General features: G+C 37.6%; 2 protein-coding genes across 2 annotated transcripts in view; one reads left to right on the forward strand and one right to left on the reverse strand.

Annotated features, from left to right (window-relative positions):
• The window catches only part of Ret (Ret oncogene), a 56,311-nt gene extending 41,972 nt beyond the window's left edge, over positions 1–14,339 (forward strand). Inside the window, exons 11-20 of the mRNA XM_071796628.1 lie at positions 1,046–1,212; positions 1,694–1,906; positions 2,217–2,319; positions 4,137–4,305; positions 8,395–8,702; positions 9,577–9,778; positions 10,099–10,228; positions 10,662–10,863; positions 11,791–11,969; positions 12,464–14,339. Of these exons, the coding sequence (XP_071652729.1) occupies positions 1,046–1,212; positions 1,694–1,906; positions 2,217–2,319; positions 4,137–4,305; positions 8,395–8,702; positions 9,577–9,778; positions 10,099–10,228; positions 10,662–10,863; positions 11,791–11,969; positions 12,464–12,873 (2,083 nt within the window). The 3' untranslated portion in view covers positions 12,874–14,339. The remainder of the gene's footprint in view (positions 1–1,045; positions 1,213–1,693; positions 1,907–2,216; positions 2,320–4,136; positions 4,306–8,394; positions 8,703–9,576; positions 9,779–10,098; positions 10,229–10,661; positions 10,864–11,790; positions 11,970–12,463) is intronic.
• A 328-nt stretch (positions 14,340–14,667) lies between these two features.
• Positions 14,668–19,101, reverse strand: LOC139824142 (uncharacterized). Its single transcript, XM_071796633.1, has 9 exons — positions 18,698–19,101; positions 17,453–17,513; positions 17,227–17,376; positions 16,870–17,100; positions 16,472–16,780; positions 16,257–16,361; positions 15,807–15,964; positions 15,233–15,638; positions 14,668–15,021 (listed from the first exon to the last, which is right to left on the reverse strand). The coding sequence occupies exons 1-9, from the start codon at positions 18,809–18,811 to the stop codon at positions 14,792–14,794; spliced, it is 1,764 nt and encodes a 587-aa protein (XP_071652734.1). The 5' UTR covers positions 18,812–19,101; the 3' UTR covers positions 14,668–14,791.
• Between the last annotated feature and the right edge of the window lie 224 nt (positions 19,102–19,325).

The raw sequence follows: 19,325 nt of genomic DNA on the forward strand, positions 1-19,325 counted from the left end.
TCTATGTGTATCAAGAATTTTCAATTTACTAAATCTTTTATTATATACCTTTTTTTACTTATTTTATTTTACTTTTATTTTACGAAAAGTCTAACAAGAGGTCTATATTGTTTGACGAAAAATGCGGAAGCATATTTAGATAAAATTAATAAGTTTGTAAGTAATAAATATAGAAGCCATTTTTTGAAAAATACTATTGACCGATAGCGACTCTTTATACTTTATATACAAAGCAAATCCATTTGACATCGAACCTCCACTATCATTGTGTCTCGAAATTGACGGTGATTTTCTACAATGAAATAAATGAGGAGATTGGGTCATTACTTTCGTTCTTTTTCCCGGAAGAACATCACATCGCCACGAGGCACAATTTCATCGTAACGATTTCGGATGATAGCGCGTCCAGGTTTATGGCTCCTCCATTAGGTTCCACTTGACTTGCTTTCTGTATTCCTCTTGACGATTATCGTTTTCTGATATGATAAGGTAAAAGATGTTAATACGACGGATTATTTTTTCTATTCCTTTCTTTCCTTTTGCTTTGTCAGAATAAAATAACGATTATTATCGTTTTCGCATTTAAGTTTCTTTCCTGCATTAAAAAATGCCAATTTAATATTATATTGGAACAAACATCGCTTATTATTAAAATTCTAAAAAAAATTCGTTAAAAAAATATCTATTATTATTTAATTCATTACTGTAAATTTTTCTTTATTTATATTTTATATCCTTTTTTCCCTAATTAAGTTTTATTACCAAATTAAATTCACATTATATTTTATTTTTCTAAAGAATAATTTAAAAAAGTATAATATAAATTATTTATTTTAGTCGGATCGATTTAAGATTAAATTTATAATAAAAAATAATGTATGACTAAGAATATTATTTCTTTACCGTTTAATATAATATAATCCGTATAATGGAAGCTACTTCTAGTAATTCTGAAAAAAAAAATAGCTTGTAACACTTCATATGAACCTTTTTCCGCATCTCGTGAATAATCATAAGAAGGCATTAATAATAAATTTATGCGTAGCAAGGGCAGTTTCAACGGTCGATGCGTATGGAGGAGCAACAACGCTACTCAAATGTCGGAATATTATTCCACTTGTTCTCCGAATCTGTTGTACTGTCCGGACAACGAATGCGACGAACTGGAGCGCAACGTTCCACATATATGTCCGCAAGACTGCACCGTCGAATGTGAGTCGCATGTATTGTTTCGTCGATCGAATTAGTGTGGTAAAACCGGCCGTGTTAAAAAAATGTCACAACACCATCGCATGAGGGTTCATCGTATTGTGAAAAATAAATGATTAAATAGCAAATTATTTACGACAATTAAAGCGCTTTTATATATAAAAGAAAAAGAGAAAATAGTTTTCTTAAAGGGCCTAAAATTCAGAATCTCTAACGTTCCAAATGATTTTAAAACGATACTATAAGTTCTAGATGTGATACATGTAGAAAAGATATTAGCATATAGAGCCGTGTTTTAGATTTTCGGCCTTGACATAGATACTTTTGGGTCCTTTCGTTCAAAAATTTTTCATTTAAAAGGATTTTGTATTGTCGTAGTATAGTATTTCATCGAAAGGGCTTTAAGAGTTTAAAAGAAGGATTACTATACTTTTCTCCGAGAAGCACTCGATCGATCTAAGAGTGGTTGTATTCGCGTTTTTAGCTGACGTTTTTCTCGCTCACATGAACAACGACGGCCGCGGCATAAAGAGCGGCCTGAATACTTGCATCTGCAACGATGTAATGCAATGCACCTGCGGAGTGGACTCCTTTTTGCAAGGAAATGACGTGCCTGGAACGACAAGGGAGGAACGACTGGGCACCGGAAAATTACGTGATCGAGGAAACGAGATTGTCGTGTCGGGCGCGCGAAAAGGTCGGTTATCGCATCTTTTTCCCCATTTTCTTTTCCATAGAAATTATTTGTGCCAGGCAATATTAAGTCACAGAGAAGCCTAAGTGTAACTGTTGTGTAAATATATTTATAAAAGTTTTGAGTATTGAAATTTAAAACTAATATTTCAAACAAATCAACTTCCAACATATCAAACATTCCATTTTCAACGCTTTTGGTTGTAAAAAAATTACATGATCTTTCCTTTTAATATAACATCAAATTTTACATCAAACGGCCTATTTTTCACTTTATCAAGCAGCACTAACCTTTGTCCTTTACGCTTCTGCAGCGTCCAGCGGACCGTGCGGCCCCACATGCATGATGGGTGTCATCGGAGCTAGTCTGTTTGTGTTGATCGTGATTGTGGGGTCATTCGTGATGTGGAGATATAGGTAAGACGCCAAAACAGTTAATTATACAAGATAACACTATAAAACCAGATAAAATTATTTCCAATGCGACTTTGTATACATTATAAAAAGTTGTATACATATATATAAGTCTTCTTCAGAAGCACATAATTTTTCTCTTGCAAGAGAAAGAAAAGTACATTCTCTTTCTCTTGCACGAAAAAATATAAATTTATTATATACATATTATTCTTATATAAATTTATATAAATTTATATATTCAATCTAACGATAAATAAGATAAGTCTAATTAGACTTATATAATATATATATATATATTAGATTTATTTTATTTATTATTAGATTGAAATTAAAATAGCGATGGAAGAGAAATATTAAAACTTGCTTGGAAAATCTAATATTGTTACGATGGATTGTAAGATGGTAGAACGTGACAATATCTTATTAGAAGTCTTTTGGTCCGCATGGATCTTAAAAGGATTTAGTAAATCGCTTCTGGACCAGTGGCTTGTGCAGAGCTTATCGGTTCGAATCTTATGTTTACAAGGAATTAAGGGCAGGGTGAAGCTTGTAGTAACCGGGATTTGGACATGGTTTATTTAATCTCCAGCTTTCCGGGATTATACAAAAAGACGCCGATGTAAAACGATAATGTATAATTGTGGAGATTAATGCATATTTATTAATACTGAAGTATAAAATTTTAAAACGTTATTCCTAGAAGTAATGCGCAGATAGCACAAATTGATAATTCATAAAAGTTTGATTGTTATATGCAAAGTAAGTTCATCGCTCAGCGTCAATTCCGTTTAAAAATCTGTAATTTATCTCTCTTTATATTTTATATATAATACATATATAACCAGATATATTTTTGAATTTTATAACTTTCTGGCACATATCAAAGAATTCATTGCAAGAATACAAATCGAGGGAATTTTTCACGAGAGAAAAGAATATATTTGTTTAACTTGCCCAGAAGTAAAGTCGAACTCGAAAGTTTCTGGCAAAGAGCGGAATTGGGAAAGTTTCAATGATATGCACGTTGCGATAGCACGTTTCCTCTTTACGTTCACAGCTTGCAATTGGTTACCTTTTATTCTTTTAGTGAATTTTTAGGTATATTTTAATCGGTTATTTTATATCACTACGCGTTTTTATCATTTTTTTGCATGACAATTTTAAACTAAAACTGGATGTGTCTGAAAATTTAGCATTCAACTTTTGCCAAATAAATTTCTATTACATTAGCGAGAGATATTGTGGACGCTGGCATACCTTGTATATGCAATTTAAACTCACAAGCCTGCGAGCTATCTAAACTTTCGAATTTGGGTCAATGTCTACCAGAATTTCTCTCTCAGAGTGACCACAATGGGTTAACTTCCGCTAAGTTGCATTAATACACTCTTAAAATGATTCGATCAAAACAAAAGAAAAAAGATTAAACATGGCCGGTATTCATAGTCGGATCTTATATATAAGATTGTCGGCTACAGAGTATGTAAAGATGAATTTAAGACAATCTTATATATAAGATCTGACTATGAATACCGGCCATATTGTATCTTGTAATCAAATATTTATTGCATTAATTTCTTTTTATTCTTTTACTTTTTATTAAGAAAAAAAACATCAATTTTACATTTAATTATACAACGTAATCTCATTATAATTAATAATTACTATCGTAGAGAAAGCTAAAGTAATTTACACTGCCGTAATTGATAATGGGTACGGCAAGCTCAACCCCAATTATCCCATTTCACTCCACAAACCAAAATAGCTTCATGAGCCAACATAGCTCGTCTTCCGCATCGCGATGCTCTGCGTTCCAGGATGGCGGCGAAGGGCGCTCGACGGGAATGCAAACACAGGGTGGACGATGCGGCAAATGGTATTGGTATTTTGCCGTCCGACTACATCGATCGCGGCGATGGTCTCTTGATCGGTTTGGACACGTTCACGGCGGCGAATCGTCATCTATTGTTACCGAAGACATGCCCGGTAAGAAATCTTTTACCTCGGTCAGAATATCTACTGATATCATCCACTAGAAATGGAAAAATTTAGCATAGGAATGAGATAAACCTGAAAATTATAGGGCTTACTTACCTTATTCTTGGGGTGAAAAATCTTGAATTAAAATTTGTATAATTTTATTGGAAGATTTCCGTGTCATAAAATCTCTTCCCTGTCATAAAAAATATTTATGATTAGGAAAAAGAATTAAATTGTTTCTTTATGTATTACAAAAGCACGATAATCGGTAGAAGATACATATATACTTTACGTTTGTAAGAGTGAATATTGAGTTCGCGGTTTTGATCTTTTCAATATATTACTCTCGAATAGACATTATCTAAGATACAGAGTGTGCAAAGTTGCAGAAACTTTCTTATTACTTTAACGTCGGTGTTATCTAGCGGCGGCAGACTTTCCAGCGAAAGACGCAAGATAAAATAGGCGTTTTTTAACAGTTCTCGAATAGTAATATTCAATTATTCTGTAAGCCACTTCATATCCAGATTATCGCGCCACGTCTGAGCTAGTAAATTAATCTTGCAATTCGCAGAAAGGTTTCCAAACATAGTTTAATGAACATTTATCACTAAAAAAGAAATTATAATTTTTTCACAATCATGCACATTTGTTGCGCTTGAAATAAAAAAGAAAGAAAATGCCAAAAATGAGACAAAATGAACGGATGATGTACCGTTAAATCCTTTTCACATATGAATTCAAGAGAAGAAGCTCTTTTCTTTTTCATTTCTTTTATTAATTTTTTCTAGCCACATATATAATAAAATTTAATAAAACCACCAACGTTCAATATTGTTGCGAATAAAGTGATCATAGCTTCACATCTACCAAGAAGTTTTGCGAGAAACTTTTAACACAGGGGGAAATAAATTTCTCACTTTTATTTATTTTTTTAATAAATTTCCTTCGCGTGAAGAAAAATCGTAAAAATCGCCATCTTTGCACAGCTGTGTCAGTACTTAACTGCGCAACACGATCTGCAGAGACTTTCTCCGTGTAGTCGCCTCCTGCACGTGATATGTCGTACGTGCGTGCTCGCGTGTTGGCGCGCATCCGCGTAAATCCCGCAAGCAGCGTGCTAAAGCGCATAAGCTCCCTCAGCTTTCCGCACGGAGAAGCGCGAGACTTCAAGAGGGGTTGATTCTCGGAATCTAAACGCGCCTCGAAAACTCGGTCAAGCTTTCGTTGTAGGTCTTCAAGTTCAGGATATTTGTTTAGCAGTGTCGTTGCTCGCGCTCGATCGCCCATCTCTTAGAAGCGCGTTAAATCGCGGAAGACGCATTTCCGCAAAATAAATGCGCGTATTCTTAGGAGAATTGCTCTTGGATGCCCCGCATTCTCTTGGAAGGATACGGCACTCCAGCTGACTACTGATGAGGGAATAAGAAATTGAGATTGCTTCAATTTAAGATTTAATCTAAAATTTTGAACACTTTCAAAGATTCTTCGTAAAAAGTTTTGAATATTTTTCATGAGAATGTGTGATACTTTGCGAATTTTATACACATTATATCAGGGATTACGCGGAAAAAGACTTATCAGCATTTTATTATTTTTTAGAAATAAAAGTCCGGCGGTTTCTCATCTTGTCGTTTTTCGCATCGTTGTTTTCTGTATCTCAAGCAATCGCGTATTTCACCGCGCGCTTCTCACGTTACGATCGTGAATATAGCTCTTGGTCCGTAGAGACTTGTAATTTACTTTGAAAATACGCAAAGGAATCTCTCTTATCTAACGTCTGCGCTCACACCCCCCCCCTGATTACGGAAACTTTTTAGCACTCGTATATTTGCTCTCAGAATTACACCGAAATTAAAGTTCGACTTGGCATCTCTCCCGCATTTCGGAACAATTTCTAAAGTTGTTTGGCGTAATTAACAACGCTTGAGAATATATATGAGGGTCGACAAAATTTTTTTACAGAGGACTGTCAAGGATCTTCTTGAAACACAAAGTATCTTACTTTATGCAGATTTCTCTTATTTCGTAAGAAGGTCTAGTTAATAAAAAGAACCTTTCAACTGAAAATCCCTTCTTTTACCCTTTAAAGTGGAATGCGAATATACTTCGTTGCATCTCCTTCAAATACCACAAAAGCTCGGAATATGCAAACATATCTCGTATATAAGATAATAAAATCTAACAAAATATAAAATTTAATATAATATACATCTTATACGCATTCAATCTACTATTTTCTTTGCACAATATTCAAATTTCAAATTAATGAAATAATATTTATTACATACCTAAACTTTTTTCTGTTCTTTTTAAATAAATAAATAAAAATAAAGAGGGATGCACTTTCGGTTGTTCGGGGTATCCACAATCAAATGAAAGAATACGATAAAAATATCGATAAAATAAGACAAGTAAAGCCGCGAACTGTCGTTGGAAAAAATTCACGATATTTCTATTCTTCGCGAGGCGTGTTCCTGAAGCGACACCAGCGAGATAAAGTCACTTTTATTCAATAAAGTCGAAACGAAGTCGGATCGACTCTAACATGGCATGTGCGGCTCAGTGAACAGTAGGTTTACGAAGGTAAACCCTTTCGTGATGTACACGCGCCGCACGCGCGAATTCATCGAAAGCATTTTTACGTCATGCAGATTTCATTCTTCATCATCAAACTTTTGAGTGATGATGGAGTGATTTTATAATAAAATTTCTTTGATCGGGGCGTAAATTAATCTGCTTTAATAAACAATTAATTTCCCCTCAAAATAGATTCTACGCAAGTTTGTTTGCTAAATTGCTTATTCGCAGCAAGGTCTGTTTAGCTTCTTGTTTACGTAAACGTGACGTACTCAATAACCTTGCTTGAAAGTTGTGAAATTGAAAAGGTCGAAACTCTATGCTAAAGCCATGTCATTTTTCAAGCAAAAATACGCTCTCTATGAATTTTTGTCATTTTAATAAAAAATAGATACCAATCTTTCGAAGAAAATTCTTCGGAGATGTGGAAAATAACACGGTAATATCATTTTGAATTTCATGGAATCAGCACGTGTTACAAAATTTATACATCGAGAAGCGTTCCGTTCCGAAAAAGTTCTATCATACTGCCGCGAGAAAAGATTCCTGAGATCGCGATTCTTTGCAAAATAAAGCGGAATGTAAAAAAATATCCAATTTGTTATTCTTTCTAAATACAATCTCTGTTAATGACTTATATTACAATTTATTGATTAAAAACTAATTTCTGTAACTGATGGATACGAATTATGTCTAATTCAAAATCTTGTAGCGAAATTCTCAGTGGATAATACGCTAATACTAATTCAAGGTGACTATTAATTCGTAGAGGTATTTCTCATTAGCTACGTGATCCTATTATCATTCTTGAACCGTCGTTTAATTGAGTATCCGTTCGCGTCCTTTAGCGACTTGCGCGAAGTAATGCCGTACAGATATTGTCTGACACGAACCTGGAAACATGTTCCACCGAGGCGTAACACTGGATTAGAGGTAGCAGAGCTCTTATCGTAACAAGCTCGAAAGGATTTATTAATCGTGCAAGCGTTCTCCATCTTCGTGTTCAGGATTTCTCGAATTGTTCTACACGCGTTGCAGAGAAAGCGAACGAAAATTAAAATAAAAGTGAATTTAGAACAACAATTTAGAAACGAGCAAAACCCATGGTCGAAAAAGTCTTGACGATTAATCTGACCAAAACCAATGGTCGAATTGTCACGACATTAGCCAAACGTTGTCGAATATAAAAATAGAGTCTTTCTCGTAAAATAAAAGTGATTACAATAAGATAACAAACTAACATCAACGACATTAGATGTAAATATAGGTCAAACGAATAAGTGTCTAAAGATAACGTCAAAATGTTAGAATAAGGAATAAAAGAATGTCGCATCTCATTTCAGTACACGTACATTAAAGTGAGATGCAACATGCCTTATTCCTTATTCCTTTATCTTATTCCTTATTTTTCTCATTGTGACTGAGCCCTTATCCGTTAATCGGAGTAAACTTGTGGTAAAATGTGAAATTGATCGTGAACATGTCTAACTTCCGAATTTTCGCGTGGAATTTCAGCCGGATCCGAAGTGGGAATTTCCACGATCGCTCCTGAAAATCGAGCAGGTGCTCGGCGAGGGTGAATTCGGGCGCGTCTTGCGCGCTAAAGCTATGAACATCAGTGGAATTCCCGGTCCCACGATCGTCGCGGTAAAGACCCTGAAGGAGGACGCGTGTGCTTCTGAACTGGCAGATCTACTGTCTGAATACCAATTGTTGAAGGAAGCGCAGCATCCGAACGTGATTCGGCTGTTAGGCGCTTGCACGACACCGCCGGGCGCGCCCGTCTATCTCATCATCGAATTCGCCGAATTCGGCTCCTTACGGTAAGTGCGCGCCGTGATATATTCGACCGTCGCTGTCCTGACGCTATTTATGACCTTTCCGTTTCACAAGCTTCTGGTCTTATCGATAAAAGTCCTGCTACGACCGCTGGAAGCGGAATGACGCGATTCGTGCGTCATCCCTGTCGAAATTACAGCTTTAACTTAGGACACAGATAACTCTATCTTTCTTTAGATGCTGAATAACACCCATTTTTTCAAGATTAAATTAGAGAAATCTTGTATTTATGTTTATTTTGTTATTTCTTATATTTGCAAATTTTTTTCTATTTTAGCAATATGAGAATAAATGTGATTATAATTTACATAAATGTATTGTAAATATATATGTTGTAACAGATAATATTTTGAAAGATCTAGCAAAGGACTTAAACTAATGTATTATTCCAGAAAGTTAAAGGGAAATTTTTCTCTTTCGTTAAGCGTATAAAGACGAACAAATAGCGCACGGATATTACTGCGCTTGGTATTCATAGTATTTTCATTGTCTCGTTATAGTCGAGAGATCAAAAGTCGAACAGTTTTATCTTCTATTTATGCCAACAATGCCCCATATACGCGTCTAAATGAACGACGTCGCAACGAACGCGGCGGACTTACAAACGCGGAAATAACTCTGGGGGAATTTATCGCGATGCGGAATTCCGCCGCATGGAATTCCACCACTGCCAGGGGGGACAACAACCTTTTAAACCAGTTGCTCTCGGTAATTAAATTTTTCCGCGGACGTGATGCACATGCCGGGAGATCCATCCCCTATTCATCGCGATCCAAGTTTCTCCAGGAACGGACGGATTATTGACCACCAATTTCCCGGACAATGCGGCTTATAGGATAAATTTACACGAAATTTCAGTAACTATCTGAGGCGCAGCCGGCACTTGGAGTCAGAGTGTAGAATACCCGCACCGACGTCTCTGCTTTCCACTTCGCCGATCAACGCCAGTGAGGAATCGCAAGGCAGCGATAATGCATTGAACTATACGATAACACCGCGCGATATTCTCTCGTTTGCCTGGCAAATAAGCAAAGGGATGGGATATCTGGCCGATATTAAGGTATAATACCATTTCCAAATATCTATTAAATTATCTGGAATTTTCTTTTTTTTCTAAATTACACTGAACTCATTATTTTTACGAAATATTTAAACTAAGAATGTCTAAGACATATAATAGAGTTAACTGAAAATTGATAATAGAATCCTATCAGTATTTAAATTGACTTTTCTTAGAACTTAGTTAATGAAATTTAAGGGTATATTCGATTGCAATTCTCTCTCCAATTCTCTCGAAAGCAATGCCAAAGTCGTGAAATGTCTCAAGTCGACTCTCGGTCAAGTCATTAGCAATTAATCAAAGTTTCCTCCGCATTGCAGTTGGTGCATCGGGATCTCGCAGCGAGGAATGTTTTGCTCGCAACCGGGAAGGTTTGCAAGATCTCGGACTTTGGTCTAACTCGTGATGTATATGAAGACGATGCGTATTTGAAGCGAAGCAAGGGACGAGGTGAGACCACTAATTAATTTTCTACTCCGACTCGCAATTTGCAGACTTTGTGTTATATTCTCTCATCATTGAAATATAACGTAGTAAATCATAACAACATATCTTAAATAACTATGTAGATCAGTGTTCCTTCAATAATACGAATGCAATCTACACAAAAATATCATATAAATCTTATAAGTTATAATCTTATCGCAATGATAAATCTAAAAGCTATTAGACAAAAAGCGTAAATCAGCATTGAAAGGTGCAATATTGCGAGGTGCAGACAATATTTTAGCAAGCTTAATACTAACGATCCTAATTCAACCACGACGGAGTAATCCAGGTCGTAATTCTCTCGACGGATTCACGGGAAAAAACACCTTTAATGACTCGCGCGAGCCCGACTGTTACTTCGCGTTATCCAAGGTTTTACGGTTTGTGCCCGCAGTGCCCGTAAAATGGATGGCGCCGGAATCCCTGGCTGACCATGTGTATACCAGCAAATCGGACGTTTGGAGCTTCGGCGTGCTCTTGTGGGAGTTAGTCACGTTAGGAGCCTCCCCGTATCCTGGAGTGGACGTACATAATCTCTACAATCTGCTGAAGGTCGGCTACCGTATGGAGAAGCCGTCTAACTGCTCGCAACAGTTGTAAGTGCTTATTTAATAATCGTTTCATCCTCTAGTGATTTAGAGCGCTTTAACTTTCATTAATCTTAAAAGAATCATCAATCTTAAACCCACTTTAGAAATTTAGTTCTACCTATTAAATAATATTTCTTATAATTGTCTTTTACAGAAAAATTACTTTTGCTGATCGCTTTCAACATAACGACTACTATTTCTCTTTTATAGTTGTCTTTGTATATGAAAATTATTCTTTATTATTATCTTCTTTCTCGCTCTTCTTCTTCTCCTTCTTACATTCTTTCTCATTATCTTTTTAGAAAATTGCAATTTACGTTCTTTAAAACTTAGCTTTTTCCGAGTTCTAATTGAAAGTTAACTTACAATTAGCTGACTAACCAACGCTGATAAAATCAAAGGACCTATAGGGCTGTGTGTAACTGTTACTTATGCGATATTCATAATTACGAGGGACTCGTACGTAATTATCACAGGGAGTTCGTGATTATAGTAGCGTGACTTCATATCATATGTGAAACATTCATCTTCTTTGAAGATTAGATCGTTGTACTGCGAAGTCAACCTTAATACATATGCTGTGTGACTACATATTACTGAATTAATAACATAGTGATAAACATGTGATATGAAGTAACAGTAATAAAGAGAAATGACCGAACCTTCGAACGTGACGTGCACGTGGTCTTTTCAATTAAACTATTGCCAAAGCTATGCCCTTGGAAAAGTGTTAGAAAAGTGCCAGTACTTAAAATAAAGTAGGTTAACTATTTCAGCTCGTCGCGGCGTCGTAAAGCTCGTCGTAAAAGTACATTCTCTCTATCGTACAAACGGAAGACGAAAGTCATTTCCTATATCTTTTACAGCTTCTGAGAAAACATCTTCATTCGATTGTAGATAGAACGAGGGATACATTGTTTTATATTTTTTCAGATACAGATTGATGGTGTCCTGTTGGCATCAAGAGCCCGGCATGCGACCGTCGTTCAGGGAACTAACCAGCCACTGGGAGCGTATGCTGGAGGATGGTGTCGAGTATCTCGATCTTAATCCACGAACCGTCCATAATCAAGCCTACTTTGCGTCTCTGCCAATTTTGGACAACGCGAGTGGTAAGTAAAATTAATCGATTCGAAATATTGTTATCCTTATTAATATTTATAATACTCCAAAGATAAAAAATTTCTATAGATTTTGGCAGTTCTAAATTATTTTTAAATGTCACTGATTTCGATCTCATGACTCAATCATCATCAACAGTCGTTTAACCCGAGAAAGGGCGCCTGGGATGATTTTTACTCTCCAGTATCGAAAAAATGAAACTCACGTCACAATAATTTTAATGTGCTTTTTTTGTTTTTTAAGTATTCTTTTATTTCTCCCTACTTTTTTTCAGAAAATATTGAGTAAATCTATATACATATTATTCTGAAATACTATAATTAAAATTATGTAATTAATAACAATGACTTTAAATTAGAGTGTAAAAATTACCCCAGGTGACCATTTATGCAAAAAGAAATCAGGCAGCCGTTTCTGGGTTAACTATTTCAAAAATAATACGCGATTTCGAATTATCTTAAAGTTCTCGTCAACTCTTTTGCAGGTTCTAGCAACGACCAGATTGACAACGGGACTGCCAACGGGACTTTAAGGACAGACACTGTCAACTACCTCGGCCGGATATCTTCTGAGCCCGTCACCAAGTGCGACAAGGTGGACAAATTGCAGGCGCTCTGGCAGCCGTCAATAGCGTCCTTCCCCGAGGAACCCATAAAGTCGCCCTACGTGAACGAGCGATCCGCGAGCTTGAATGCCAATCATTACGAAAGCCCCATAAAGCTAAGAAATACCAGCGTGGCCAGCAACAGCGAGAACGACTTGAGAACACCTCCCAACGAACGTCCTCAGTCCTACATCGATATGCAGGGAAAGAAATCGACGGAGACGGAGGATCTCTTGGTGTTTGGGAGCATGGACGACGACGACAAGAACGACAATAACGTGACGAATTGATCGACGTAATCTCACGTTGGACGTTTGACAAATGAGAGAAATTCAAAACAGAAAACGTCAGTTTTCTGAGTCTCAACGAGCTTTCGTTGTCTCGAGGCGGATATACGATGAAAAGAAAGTAAAGGTAACTAATTGAGGGAGCAATTGTTGATCGCAAATTATGCGAGAAAGAGAGGAATATTTATTTAACGAGGAAGTATGAAAGAGAATTGTGTGCGAGTAATTGGAAACGAATGATTCGCGATAGGATGAGAAGGAATTGCGCAAAATGACGATGACAAGATGATGTGCTGGATGAATGAAAATTTGCATTTGTAAAAGCAAATATTAACTCCGTGGAATTGAATAAGTCGCGATTTAAATTATATCGCAGAAAGAATTCCTGAAAGAATTCTTGATCGAACGAAACTCTCTGTAGGAAGTTAGAGATAAACTATATCGCGCAAAACGGCTGCTATACCAAGTATAAATTAATAATTAATTTGCCGTGTTTTTATGTACTTAAAGTCGGCTGTATGTTGATCGCCATTGGTAAGATCGCTTTTAATACTATTGAATAATAGTTACGCATTACAATCATTCGTGCGATTTCTCAAAAAGATCATCGTACTTTCAGCATTTAAAAATCTTCCGTACGTCACACCATGCAACTGTGACGAGGTTTGAGGATAGTTGCTCATTGAGAATGTCGAGCTTTCCAAACTAAGGGTCATAGGTTGTTTCCTAACTGTCGTTAGCAATCTCTGTTAAAAGTACAAGCTTCAATGGAGTGCAATAAGTGAGACAACATTTTTCACAGTTAATTTTAAAATGTTCACCCGCAGCGTAATTTACGAGCGATATTAACTGTTTAAACTTGAGAAGTTGCACATTTGGTCTTCCATCAAATCTTTTTTGATAGATAGATCCGTGGTTGTGAAGTTGTACGGCACCGTATTCAACTCGAAACTTTAATCGTCACCCTTCCTTTCGAGACGAGATACTTTTTATTGTCGCACTAGCTTTTGTGGCTTTCGCGTGTCCGACACAACGAAGCAGCAGATCGCACGCAGATCGAGATAATAACGACCGAGACGTAAGAGTAGTATTTTTTACGAGACGCGTGTGTGGTGGGCTCCGGTTAACGCGACGTCGACGTCATATCCGAAGAAGACTGTGTTTCGCCGTACCTCACTGGGAACGGAATCGTCCCTTTTGTATTTATGTATAAGATGCAACATTCCACCCACCGATTTAGCCTAGTTACTTATCGTACAGATTTTATATATCACGACTGCGTATGATTTCGACTAGTACACGTTTACGGGCTACGCGTTCGATGTTTTTCCTGTTTCTCTTTTAAACTCTCCGGGGCGTTAACGACAAGGATGTGGAGCACGCGTGTTACAAGCCGGTTAATATTGTGCCATATTATTTTCTTGTAACTGATATATCACAAAAACATATAAAAGATGCTTCAAAATGGAGTATTCTATTATATTACTCTTACCTGATTCCCAATACGCTTGTCCTCCTGTCGCAATGGTGATCTTCTTGAAGTTGGAGAAGAAAAAATGGAGGAAGATAATAAAACAAATTATAAGAAAAAAAGATTAGGACGAAAAAGCGATTGCTTATATTATTATCGTTAGGCATTGCACATTTTTTTGTTAATTTTTGTTTTTTATATGAATTTTGCATAAAACATGATTATATATAATGGAAGAATTTTTTAATCAAAATGCAATGTAACTTATGTGTGTGTGTGCTGTGTGCGTCGAGTTTCAGGATGCAAGAACATTGAAGACGAGCCGATGAAATTTATGGAAAATTATTTATTCTAATTAACTATTACATATAAAATCAATCGATAAGAAAATTATAAGAAAATAATCTCTTACGAACTATACATACTACACATAAAAAAAAAAGATAAAAATCACAAGTTCAACTTATCTATGCGAAACTCGCAATCATTCCTCGCAGAATTAGTGACAAAGGATTTCTCTTCGTCAATCACACCAAGCAGATTCAGTTCGTCGATACGTGTCATGAAAGACTGAGGTATGACATCGCTATCCGATGTGTCAGGCCTTCGGACTTCGATAGGAGGTCGATTGGCATCGCAATTTGCAGTCTCTCGTACGACGATCGGTGGCAATAAGTCGTCTAAAAAAAATTCAGAACGGCTGAACGTAAAATTGCTGATACAATAATAATAAAATAATAGCATTATCGAGCGCAGGAAAAAATAAAATACAGAAAAATCAGTCACTGATATAGAAATCGAGGACTTGTACACGAGACGAAGAGAACAAAGCGATAGCAAAGTGTTGCTACGGTAACAAAATCGAGCGTCGATCGCGATAAGGCCACTCACCGGTCTCCTCGGTGTTCTTCGTCACGTTCGCGGTCTCGTCCTCGGATATCTTTGCCGTGGCAAATTTGATGCTTTCCAGCAGCTCCTGGTCTGTCGACGGGAAGAATCGCAGACAGACGATACCGTGGATCGTCTTCACGAGCTTCGTCAGGTCCTTGGGTATGTAAAACTTCCTAAAGAGCCGCGCCTCCTCCGGCAAATGCTCCGACTTGCAGTACGGCAGGTGTATCGCGTAATACCTCTTGTTCCTCCGCGGATAGTTCTCCTTCAGCAGTCGCAACAGGTGGTTGTCTACGTTTCGATAAATGATCGTCGCGTCGATTTTCGCGGACGTCGACGGCGGAGATGTCACGACCAGGACAACGTCCGCGGTCTGAAACGCGGTGTTGCACCAGAGTCCCGGGTCCTGCGATCACGTTACACGATTATTTCGCTGAATCTGCCCGCTGAGAACTGTCGCGTCCGTAAAAATTATTATTAAATAAATCGATGAAACTCGCATTATCGAATGGTGAATCTCTATCTCTTTGAAGGGAATTGTAATATTACATCGTCGATTTATTTCATCACTCACTTTGCTGACGGTTTGTGCGATGTCGAACATGTCGATCATGGCATTGATATTACAGTATCGTAAGTACTTTGCTAACTCCGCCATTACGTTCACATGCGACGGATGCGTCGGTGAGTACACCAGCAAGCAGTTCGGCCTTATCGCCATTCTCTTCAAAACTGTATTGAAAAGAAAAAAAAATGATTTATCAAAGCGAACTAGAGTCCCTCTAATCAAAGTCTGGCCATACAGTAGCAACTTTTGATTGGTTCTTGCAAAGAGAAACAAAAAGAGAAAGAGATATAAAAGAGAAAGAGAAAGCGATATGAATATATATCGCTTTCTCTTTCTCTCTTGTATCCTTCTCTCTCGCAGAATTTTGCCAGAACTGCAAGTTGGCCAGACTCTGATTAGAGGGACTCTAAAAGCGAACGAGTCAGACATATTCACGAGAGGAAAAAAGAATCTCACCGCTTTTTTTGTACAGCTTGAACGCGTGGTACAGCGCGTACAATATTGTAGGTGGTATCCATATTAAGCTGATTATCATAATCAGCAGTCGATGAGACGCGTGTTCTGTGAGAATACGTTAATTAGCGGCGTTGGAAGAAAGAGTCGGAAATGAAAAAAAAAAAAAAAAAAAAAAACAGAAAAAAAAGAAAAATTTCGAGTTAAATCGCATTTACTTATGTATATACAGGGCGACGTGCTGTTCGCGCATCCGTGCTCGCCGCACTCGGGATGCAGGGCAGCGACTTTGACGTAATAGATGCCGTCCGGTGCCGAGAAGTTGTGTCGCACGTGCTCGTGGTCCTTGCTCGCGGACACGATCACGGTAACGATCGTCGACTTCGTGTCGTTGTTAATCAGCCACGCCTTGTACTGCGTCACGTTGTACTTCGACGGGAGCGGTTGTATGTACAACGCCGGATCCGACGGATCCGACACGTCAATGTATACGAAAGGCGTGAACGTTTTGACCTGGACATCATCGTCTGGAAGAGATTCGCGGTCAGAGATTTACGCGAACGCGATCGCGCGAAGCCGCGAAACGGAAAGGAAAAAAGATAAATGAGAGACCTACCGATAAATTCGTGCTGCGGCACGTGGAATACGTATTTTTTGCTGTACGCGTAATGTTTTCCGATTGCGAGATACTCCAAGCGATACGAGGATCCCTCGTACGCAGCACCGGAGAAGGGGCACGACACGTACAAGTCTTTGGGCGCGGGATGGCTGGCGTTCCCGTACAGCTCGATGTGCCTGCACGCGTTCTCGTAGTCGTCGTCGATGTTTTGATAACGCGTGATTAATCCTGATTTACAAAGATTACAAAAGATTACAAGATCTTAATGTATACGGCAACGAGGAGGTATTAAAAATATATATTTATATCGAGCGGGTTAAATATATCTCGATAGAGGAGTTGATGTCTCCTTACTGTGAAAATTAATATCCGAGACTGATAAATTGAACGCAGTCGCCTTTTCTTTATCGAAGTTTTTCACATACGCGTACAACGTAAAAATTGCAGCGTCATTCCGTATGGATGATGGCTTTCCGGCATCCACAAATCTTAGCTTTGCGCAACCTAGAAAGTCGTGAGGTATATTTAACGAATCTGAGAGAGATATTCTTCCAAATTATTATGGATTACAGTTTCTTACCTTCCCCCCTTTGTACTGCTGTTAGTACACATTGGGAATCCGGTGATGGTCCCAAGTAAGTCTAAAAAAAAAGAAGAAATAAATTTACTCTGGATATAAAATCTTGTAATTTTCTGCACACGATATTGGTAATTATAGTCAATTCGAGGTGAAAATAAAGATTAAATATGACACAGCTATACTTTTAAGCTGTACTTTTGTTTCAGCTTTTATCGTCGATCACTTACATAATGCAAAAAGTAGCGTTTTGTTATTTATCGATTCTTATTATCTACCTGCTCACAATCATGAGTAAATTAATAATTGATTATCAACGTTAGTCATATCTATATGAATAATAGCCATTTTCACAGAAGTTATACACGGTGGTCCACTACTCGCCCATTAATTTTTTTAACGGCAGAAGATAGATTAATTTGGAATTAGTCTTTTTGCGAAAATATCACCGTGTATAGTAATTTTTACATTTTTAACATTATCTCTTTTGTGACAAATTAAATTACAATTTTATTAAAAACTTTACCTAAAAATTAATTGACAAATATAATTTTGACTCCGTAATATTTAATCTGTAAAAAAAAACTTTTGAGAATATAAAATTTTTAAATTTATTTGCTATTGTTATTGTCGCTGAAGATGGCCTGAAGTGGAGCCGAAACGTTCGGTTTTGTAATTCATCCTATATAATACATATCATTAAAAAAAGAACAACATACACCCACAACACGCGCTAACAACCGCGTCACTGCCCTTTATTAATTCAAGTTTTGTATTCTATAATTAAGTCTTTCTAAAAAAAATTCAATTTAAAAGACTTTTGGTCTTTCTCTCTTTTATAACTCGAAAATTATTAGCATCTCGATATTTTGAAGGAAAATTACCTCTAAATTAAAAAAAACCATTGTTAAAAGATAAGAAAAAGGACACCCTGTATATAACATTGTTATTATATTGACACACAAAGTGGTACTTTGCTCCAAAGATAACACCACCCTGACAACACATCTGAGCAATTCTAGTTATAAAAACGATAAAAAAAAAGGCTTGTATCTTCGATCTAATTTTTATCTGGAATTAATGTCATTGATAATTAGAGAGTTATTATAATTATTAATAAATCAATTTATCTGCGAGTTGACGTGCAAAGAAAGCACGTGATCCTCGAGACATCCAGTGTCCACGGCCGATGTGATACTTCGCGGAGGAACCTGGGAACCGACGGCTGGAGTAAGTCATAATACTTACCAGATTCTGCAACAGACAGTAGTCTGGATAACAATGCGAGGCCCAGACGTATCCAGTCAAGGAACACAGGACGACCGCGGCAACGAGGAAGCCGTTGTTTACCGTCTCACGCATTTCTTTTGGGTTATTGCCCGCTCGATCGACGATGCGCAACAATTCGGTGGACGGCACGTGTCACCGACCTCGACATGTCAACCGCGCGACGAAATCGCGACAACGACGGTAATTCGGATGTTCGTCGCGGCACCGATTACCATCCCAAAGTTTCCGGACACGCACGCGACTCGCACGTCGAACGACGCAAAATACCGTACGTGAGGGTACGTGACTAACGTGACCGCGGAACGGCGTCAACCGCGTCAACAACAATCACTTTCTGTCGGACGCGAGGTCGCGAGCTACTGCGCGTCGACGCGAGGAAGGCTCTGCTGGAAATGCCAGGTACTGCTTGCATCGCGTGTCGTCGACAAGAACGGACTCTACAAGACGGGTCATCGATGACTCGGAGTCATCCAGCGACTCGCTTCGTCGAATGGTTATGATTCAAAAAAGGAGAGATAATGGAACAATTAACGTATAGCGCGATAATATATCGAATATATCGATACTTCTTTTCAATTTTGGAATA

This window comes from Temnothorax longispinosus, chromosome 1 (assembly GCF_030848805.1).
Source record: "Temnothorax longispinosus isolate EJ_2023e chromosome 1, Tlon_JGU_v1, whole genome shotgun sequence".
Taxonomy (NCBI): Eukaryota; Metazoa; Arthropoda; class Insecta; order Hymenoptera; family Formicidae; genus Temnothorax; species Temnothorax longispinosus.

Coding starts and splice junctions, on each gene's coding strand:
- LOC139824142 (XM_071796633.1), bottom strand. CDS start 18,811: ATGCGTGAGACGGTAAACAACGGCTTCCTCGTTGCCGCGGTCGTCCTG. Junction 17,514..18,697: donor ACTGTCTGTTGCAGAATCTG/GTAAGTATTATG, acceptor CTTTTTTTTTAG/ACTTACTTGGGACCATCACC. Junction 15,639..15,806: donor TCGCACAAACCGTCAGCAAA/GTGAGTGATGAA, acceptor ACGTGATCGCAG/GACCCGGGACTCTGGTGCAA.